The following is a 7,681-nucleotide window of genomic DNA, read 5'->3' as shown; positions in this document are numbered from 1 at the left end:
AGAGGGCACACGAGAGAGGATGGCGTGTTCGTGCCCTGTAAGAGCTCCACCTCCCCGCGACCCTCCCCTCTGTTGGCTTGCAATCTGGGACACCCATTCGTAACCAGAGGTCTTTTCAGAAACAGCGAAGTTCACACAAGGGCATCAGTACTAGGACTCCTTCAGGAGTCGTGTGTGTGTGTGTGTGTGTGTGTGTGTGTGTGAATAAGTGAAGCGGTGTTTGGGAGGCTCAGCTTCAGGAAGTGGAACCAGAAAAGTTGGCTGTGATTTTGGAGTTGCGTGAGACTGTAGTGGGCTGTTTTCTCTGCAGCGTGTACGTTGTCCCTGTCAACTGTGCCTGAAGCAGAACTTCATCGGTCTTACCCACCCACTCTCCCTCTGGTCCCTCGGTTCCTTCCCCTGGACACCAATCTTACAACCTGCTCACAATCCCTCAAATATGTATGGCTGGTCCTGAGATCCTGACCTTGTCCCCAAGACAGTCTGCATTGGGAGACATCTGAAAACCAGAGGGTAATCAACCCTGGGAATTCCTCCCTGTGTGGCGGTTCAGTCAACATGACTGAGGGTGTCCCCATGCGGGATTCTGGGGGCACCATCATGGACATGCCCAAACCCTGAATATTGGACCTCCCTGGCCTGTGCTGGCGTCTCCATTTCCTTGAATTTCCTCCTTTTCACAGGAAAGATAGGAACCTGGGCACTGGCCTTTCTCTCAGGTTTGTGCCCTGGCCTCCCTCACTCAAGTCCCCATTGCTTCAATCTTACTGACCTCACATGCAATCCCAATGTGTGACCCATCCCTACGGACAATGTCCTACGTCCCGCCCTTCCTTGCAACTCCAATGTGCAGGCACAGAACACTTACACCCCTGGACAGCCGCATGTATACATGGACACGCCCCAGAGCGTACCTGAGAGGAAGACACACAAATCGCTTCATGATATTTATCTCCCATTCTATATTTCTTCAAATGTATTGGACCCCCGCCCTGCGCCACGTGTCACCACCACCCTTGTCCTCATTTCGTGGGCAGGAGAATCTTGTGGACCATCGGTGAGCATCGGAAGGGTTTCCACTGGGGTCGATGAAGTGCGATGCTCCTTCATACTCTTCTCAAGATCGTGCATATCCCTGGGATATATGGGTACACACAGACACACACACACACACACACACACACACACACACACACACACACACACACACACACAGGACAGGTGAGAGTCTGATCTTGGCCCTGATTAAGGTTGCTTGAATGTTTCCAAACGGAAAGTAGAATGGGAGGGTGTGATAAGCTGTGCCAAAGCTGACAAGGGGCTCCCGAAGCCAGACAACATGTGGGATGGTGGTAGGAGGCCTGACGGTGGGGTTCATGGTCCGGGAATGACAGTTGTCACCGTGCTATCTGATGAGCCAGCTTTGGTTGTCCCGCTTTGCTCATTCTTTTTGTCTAGCCCCCTTCCCACCTTCAGGCTCCCCAAAGGGAAAAGCCTCTTTGACACGTTACTTCTTAAGACTCCCCGTCTCAGGCCGATGCCCTTTTGACCTGGTGTCACCTCCTGTGCCACTGTGAGTCTCGGTGCCTCCATGCAGAAGAGAATTGTGCCACGGACCCCACGGCACACATTTCAGTGCCCACACCCTTGGCTGCTCACCTCTTTCCCTCTCAGTTCTCTCTCCTGGGGCCTCCTTCATCTTGAAATACGGCAGGGGATTGGGCCAAAGATCCTCTATGATTATCTGGTAGGGGAGACAGGCCAGGCCTCAGGTAGCTATCCCACGCAGTGGGGGAACCCATGAAAATCACCTCCCTTCCTTGTTACAGGGCCCCCCCTCAGCAATCCTGCTAGAGCCGGCAAAGCTGTGGTCAGAGAACCAGTTGAAGAAGTTGAGGCTGCTGTTGTCATGCCTGCGTCTGTAGGCCTCCTGTCTGTACCTTGGGTGCCACTGGATGGGACTGGAATGAGACGCCCTATACCCTGCAGGAAGACGAGTATGTGAGACGGCGCCAGAGAACCAGTCACATTCAACCCTCCACCCACTGCCGCCCATGCAGTCAGGGGACACTTACCAGCAAGGCCTAGGACATACTCCTTCGTAACGACTTCATTCTGGAAGTAGGAGTTCTTGACAAAAAACAGCAGGATCTTCCGGCATTCCCTGGGAAACTTGTGTTCCTCCACCTGCCGTGGTACAGTGGGGCAGAAATGTGAAATCTTCTTCCAGGACACCCTCCCTCCCCTGAGGAAGGAACACGTCACTTCTCCCCACCACCTCCCCTCCCCACACGGCCAGCCCCCCACACCACCTCCCACTCCCAGGCCGACCTTCAAATTGGTCATGTGGCGAAGCATGCTTTCATCGGGCTTACTAATCAGGGCTGACATCTGAGGGTGGTTCACAAACTGCTGCAGGTCAAAGAGCCTTCAGGTGCTGGGCATGAGAGAGCTCGAAGCAGAGAACACGTGTGGACAGCATCCAGGCGTCCTCCCCCCGGGACTGACGTCCTCCCCCAGGGTCTCAAGCCCTCCCCACAGGCTGCGTCCAGGCCCACGGGGTCTCAGGATCGCGCAGGGCTCTGCTAGACACGCACAGGAGGCTGTGCATGCCCAGACGCCCGCAACCACGCCTAGCCTTGTGTGCTCATGAGGACACTGAGGACGCTTACTTCCACACAGCCAGACAGCACACATCCGGTCTCGCGCCGACCAGTGGGCATTCACATCGCCTTCCCCGCAGCAAGATGCTTAGCGGGACCCAGAAACGTGCCCCCACGCGCCTTTGTGTGGGAAGAAGCCCTCGGTCATTTCCCCGTCCTGGCCTGGACCTCCACCGCCACTCCCCACTCTCCCAGCGCTGTTTCCGTGCCAGGTGCGACGTAAAGCACACATGCCTCCCCCACCCCGGCACTGCCCTCCTCCCACACTCATTGCAGAGCCAGGACCGCCGGATGGGATCACGTTTGCACGTTCCCGGCCACTGGAGCGCGGCTTAGCTCCAGTCCCTGTCCTGGGTTCCTCTAAATGTCACCTCCCTTTCCTTCCTCTTGCGCAAGCCCAGCCCCCTCTGGACCCTCCACCAGCAGCAGGAAGGATACAGCCTTGGCCCAGAAACCACGGATGCCCTGGATAAGGGCACTTCTCTGTTCCAGATGACGCTGCCGCCTCTGCCACATCCTGAGTTGGAGTCGAGCGTGCTCCCGGCTGGCTTGTTTATTCACCGGCTGTAGCTCTATCTGAAGGGCCTCCAGAGCCTCCAGTGGGGAAGGGCAAGGACGGAGGCCTGACTCTACCCGCTCCTTCTTCTGCTGCTTCACCTGCAGCTCCTGGGCTTCTTCCACCCATCGGCCTTCCTGCTCACTCGGCTTCTGTTCCTCCTCCTCCTCCCGCTCCTCCTTGTCCTCCTTTCCCTCCACCTCCTCCTCGCCCTGCTGCTGCTCCTCCAGCGCTCCCTTCTCCTGCTCCTGTTCCTCCTCCGTTTGCAATTCTGCTCTCCCTTGGATGGCTCCCACGCCTTCCCTTCCTCCTCCTGCTCCTCCTCCTGGTCCCCTTCCCCTGCCACTGCCGCCGCCGATGCCTCCACCGCCACGGCCGCGCCCGCTTGTACACCCTGGTGCTCCTGCTCCTCCCCTTTCATTTCCGCCAACTCCTCCTCCTTCCGCTCTTCCTCCTTCTGCTTGGGCTTCTGCTGCTCGTCCTCCTTCTAATCTTTGACTCCTGCTGCCTCTCCCCCTCTTCCTCCTCCTCCTCCTTCTGCTCTTCTGTTCCTGCTGCTCCCCCTCGTCCTTCAGGTCCTTCTCCTCGTGAACTTGGACCTTGTCCTTCCCCTGCTCCTGCTCCTCGTCCTCCTCCCCCTTCTTCCTCTGGTCATGCCCCTCTTCCCCACGCGTGTCCTCTTCCGCGGCCGGCACCTCAACCTCCTCCTCCACCAGGCCCCACAGCGCCTCCACCGCCATTATGTCATGCACCAGCGGCACCGATATCTCGCTGGGGCCGCCCACCTGCCTCTCGGGTCGGGCCTGGCCTTCCTGCACAGGCTGTTCGCTTGTGGCCTGCAAGCCTTCGGCCTGCGGCACCTCCGGCGCTGCCGGACGCCCAGTGTCCCCACGGGCCCTCGTCTCTCGACCGCCCCCTTCCCGGTCGAAGGCGGCATGGGGCCTCCGGGCGTCCCCAGTGTTTCGGAAACACGAGTCGCGCAACATGCGGCCCCGGCCCGAGACACCAACTGTGGCTCCTACCGGCGACGAAGCGGGACGTGAAAGCACGGCCCCCCTCCCCAGACCCAGTCAGTGGAGCCCTGAGGGCAATGGCTGGCAACTCGCTCCCCCTTCCTCCCAGAGCCCAAACGTCGAGGGGGCGCATGCGCATGGTGCTGTACCCAGGATGCCTCGGCGGTGGCTATCGCCATGCCGATGCTGCCTCGGAGGCCTTTGTGGTGAGAGGTGTGCGCCTGCGGCTTTGAGGCTGAGGGAGCTCCAAGCCACGCCCAGGCTGCTTCACTGCCTTCGGGACCAATCATAGGGACGGTGGCGTGCGTGGCTTCGGCGGTCCCGCCCCTAGGTCACCAGGAAACTGGGGCGCGTCTGTTGCATAGGCAGGAAGGCTGTGGGCCCCGTGCGGGGCAACTCCTCCGGGGGGCTTGCAGCCGGCCCTCTGTGCGCTCTGGGTGCCCTGTTTGGCTTCTGGCCATGCGAAAGCGACCTTTGCATTCCACGCTGCGCTGGGCACGCGGCTGTCTATACACACGGGTAAAGGGGGACCTCCACGCTTTTCCCATGTACACCGCCACCGTTGTTCATTGTGCCCCTAGTCTGACAAATCCACTCAGCGGTCACCTTGGCTGTCCGGGAGACGCATTTCAGCTGTGCGCCTGCTGTCTGTGCACCCTGGTTTTCCATCTGCTCAGCCTCCTTTGCATATTCTCTACGTCCATCTTTGCTCCCAGAAGACATGTATGTCATGACAGCAGTCTAGCAGTGCACCGGCTAGGGAAGGTCGGTGACCAGAGGTGTGTGACGTGGAGAGGACGCCACACTAGGGGAGGCTGCGTATCACGCGCGCCGCTCTTGCCGTTTGTCCCCGTTGCCTGGAACGTGACACGCTGGCAAGCACACACCCCCCTCTCACGATCGGCTGCCCATTCCTCCCGTGTGTGGCAGTGCACAGGAAAGACCCGTGCCCGTGAGCCCTGGGATTCCTGGAGCTTGCGTCTGCCCCACAGACAGCGGTCCCCTTCCTCCCACAGTGGTCGGCCATCTTCTCACAGGGACCCTCCCCAGGCCTTCGTTGGCCATATGTCTGTTCATCCTGCTCCCATTTCCTTTACCACTCACTTAGGCGGCAGGCTGCCATGAGCGTGGGCGCTGACTCAAAACACTGTCCCCCTGTGCCACAGACAGCATGATTTCAAGGGTCTCCGAGAGGTTTCAGGGGGTTGGGGGATGTAGTGTTGGGACCCAAGTGAGGGACACGCCCCACGGTCTACACGAAGCCACATGACCACTTTGGGGAAGCAATAAGCTGCAGACGGTGTGCAGTGAGGGCAATGATGTGGTCTCCCTCCCTGTCAGGGCAGTGGTGATGTGGACTCCCTGCCGGTCTATGTCAGACAGCACCAGCTACACATACACACACACACACACACACACACCACACAGAGCCACTGCAGGATTGGAGGCTCGAGATGCATTGCCTGGCCAGGCACCACACTCATGCATTGCCTTTTCCCTTTGGTGGAGTGCAGTGTTCCCCTACCTCCTTATGGGACCAGGAGGCTGCCCCGCAGGCGGGGGATTCTAGGATTTCCAAATTCGTGTGCCGGGCCCTCTGGCCAACATGTTGCTTCCGTGACACAGAAGAGGTTCCTCCAGACTCGTTGGGCTATGTCACGATACGTACGGGGTACAGAAATGCTCCAGGGTGGCTGTGATATATGAGGCAGCACACCACCGCTTCAGGTGACAGCAATGCATAGACACGCAGGTGGATGAGGGGGAAGGCTGACCAGGTGGTAGGGGGCTGAGAGGGGGTGGCCAGTGTGACCGACAGAGAGGCAAACGCTTACCCAGAAAGGGAGAGGAACAGGTCCAGTGGTGAGCCCTCAAGCTGCCCTCAGCAGAGGACGTAGGGGGTGGGCAAGACAGGAAACCAGACCCAGACCCTGGTGCACCTGACCTATGCAACTCACTCCCTCCAGAGAAATGGGGCCTGTCAAACTCCCACGCATCGCTGGGAGACCCCGTGGCAGGAACGTGGGAGCAAATCTGGGTCCCAGGTGCAGGGACTGTCTGGGACAAGCAGGCAATGCCTTTCAGTTTGACCAACACCTACCACAATATTGGGGCCCAGGGGCCGGGCCCCAACTTCGCAAGGGACTCTAGACCAGCCAGGCCCGTCTCTGCAGGGTCATCCAGGAGGATGTTCACCGAGACACATCCCCAGGCTCGGACCACAAGGCCTTGCGATGATCCCCTAGGCCGCTCCAGGAGCAGGGCCAGACTTACTCTTGCTATCTGCTGCCTCCCTCCACTAATGCCCACTTCCTTGCAGGGAACTTTGGTCCTCCTCCACTGCGCCATGGAAGGCCCAACCCCAACTTGCCCCTGGCCAAGGCAACACAGGATGAGCGGACCCAGGCAAAGTCCAGGCTTTCCTCCCGTCATGAAAGGTGATCAGCTAGCTCCGTGTCGATCCCAGGAGCGAAGGGATTGCACTCGCTGCACTTTGGCACTGAGCCTCCCCCTTACTCACCAAGTCAGGAAAGCCCCCAGTCTCTTTCCTTCGCTAGCCAACGGCCTACGCACACTCACTCAGGCACAAAGATGCACGGCCACGCGGCACGTGGACACAGACACGCGCACGCTGCCAGCACAAACGCTAAGGCCCAGGCAAAAGTACTCACAGGCGCCAGCCACAATACATTCACAGACACGCTCTAGTGGACCTGTGCACTCACTCATGCCCTCTGCCACATCCCACTCACGAAGCTAGCTCCTCCCCACGACTCACACTTGCTTTCCCCCTCACACAGCACATGCATTTGTCCTGGGGCCCAAACCTGGCTGAAAACTAGGGCCGATTCAGGACCTCCATTGGGTCACGGAAGCTTGCATTGAGATGCCAAGGAAAGAGAGCCACACCTGATACCAACCTTCCAGTACCAATGGCACTGGAACATGGCAGGTGGAGAAACACCAGCTACGACTAGGTTCCCTGCTTCCTCGGCTCCTGCCCTTTCTTCAGACCCTCTCAACACTGGGGAGTCCCTTGGGTCTCAGTACCTCCCAGCTGGCTGCAACCTACAGGGCAAGGGCCAAGGGACTGACCTTTCTCAGTTCACATGCATACCCAGCTTGTGTGGGCTGCCTGGAGGCAGTCACGGCTTAGGAGGTCTGGATGTGCTCTGACCCCTGGTACTTGTGCGTTCCTTTGTGCGTTCCCCTGCAGCCCTGTGCCATCAGCAGCCTACTACGTCCATATGGACATGCACAGCTCACGGAAACCCACATGCACTGATACTGTCCCAGGACAGGACAGAGACAGAGAAAGAGAGATGGAGGTGTGGGAGGGAGGAAGCGTTCCCTAAAGAAAATGATCACAGGGACTCAGAGACAGACAGAGGCCAGAGGGACATGGAAGGAGGCCGAGGAAGGAGAGTAAGTCACAACTAGAGACAGCC

The 7,681-nt window shown here is 58.8% G+C and overlaps 1 protein-coding gene across 1 annotated transcript; it reads right to left on the bottom strand.

Moving 5' to 3' along the window:
• Nucleotides 1-954: 954 nt before the first annotated feature.
• Nucleotides 955-4,205, bottom strand: LOC131503455 (testis-specific Y-encoded protein 3-like). The gene is made up of 7 exons (XM_058714923.1): nucleotides 3,890-4,205; nucleotides 3,102-3,727; nucleotides 2,332-2,409; nucleotides 2,076-2,187; nucleotides 1,840-1,983; nucleotides 1,660-1,746; nucleotides 955-1,135 (listed from the first exon to the last, which is right to left on the bottom strand). The coding sequence occupies exons 1-7, from the start codon at nucleotides 4,203-4,205 to the stop codon at nucleotides 1,107-1,109; spliced, it is 1,392 nt and encodes a 463-aa protein (XP_058570906.1). The 3' UTR covers nucleotides 955-1,106.
• Nucleotides 4,206-7,681: the final 3,476 nt, after the last annotated feature.

Source organism: Neofelis nebulosa, chromosome Y, assembly GCF_028018385.1.
Source record: "Neofelis nebulosa isolate mNeoNeb1 chromosome Y, mNeoNeb1.pri, whole genome shotgun sequence".
NCBI classification, from domain to species: domain Eukaryota; kingdom Metazoa; phylum Chordata; class Mammalia; order Carnivora; family Felidae; genus Neofelis; species Neofelis nebulosa.
This window is presented reverse-complemented; position numbering and strand designations above follow the sequence as displayed.

Coding starts and splice junctions, on each gene's coding strand:
- LOC131503455 (XM_058714923.1), bottom strand. CDS start 4,205: ATGTTGCGCGACTCGTGTTTCCGAAACACTGGGGACGCCCGGAGGCCC. Junction 3,728..3,889: donor GGCCGCGGAAGAGGACACGC/GTGGGGAAGAGG, acceptor AGAGGGGGAGAG/GCAGCAGGAGTCAAAGATTA. Junction 2,410..3,101: donor GTGGTTTCTGGGCCAAGGCT/GTATCCTTCCTG, acceptor GACCTGCAGCAG/TTTGTGAACCACCCTCAGAT.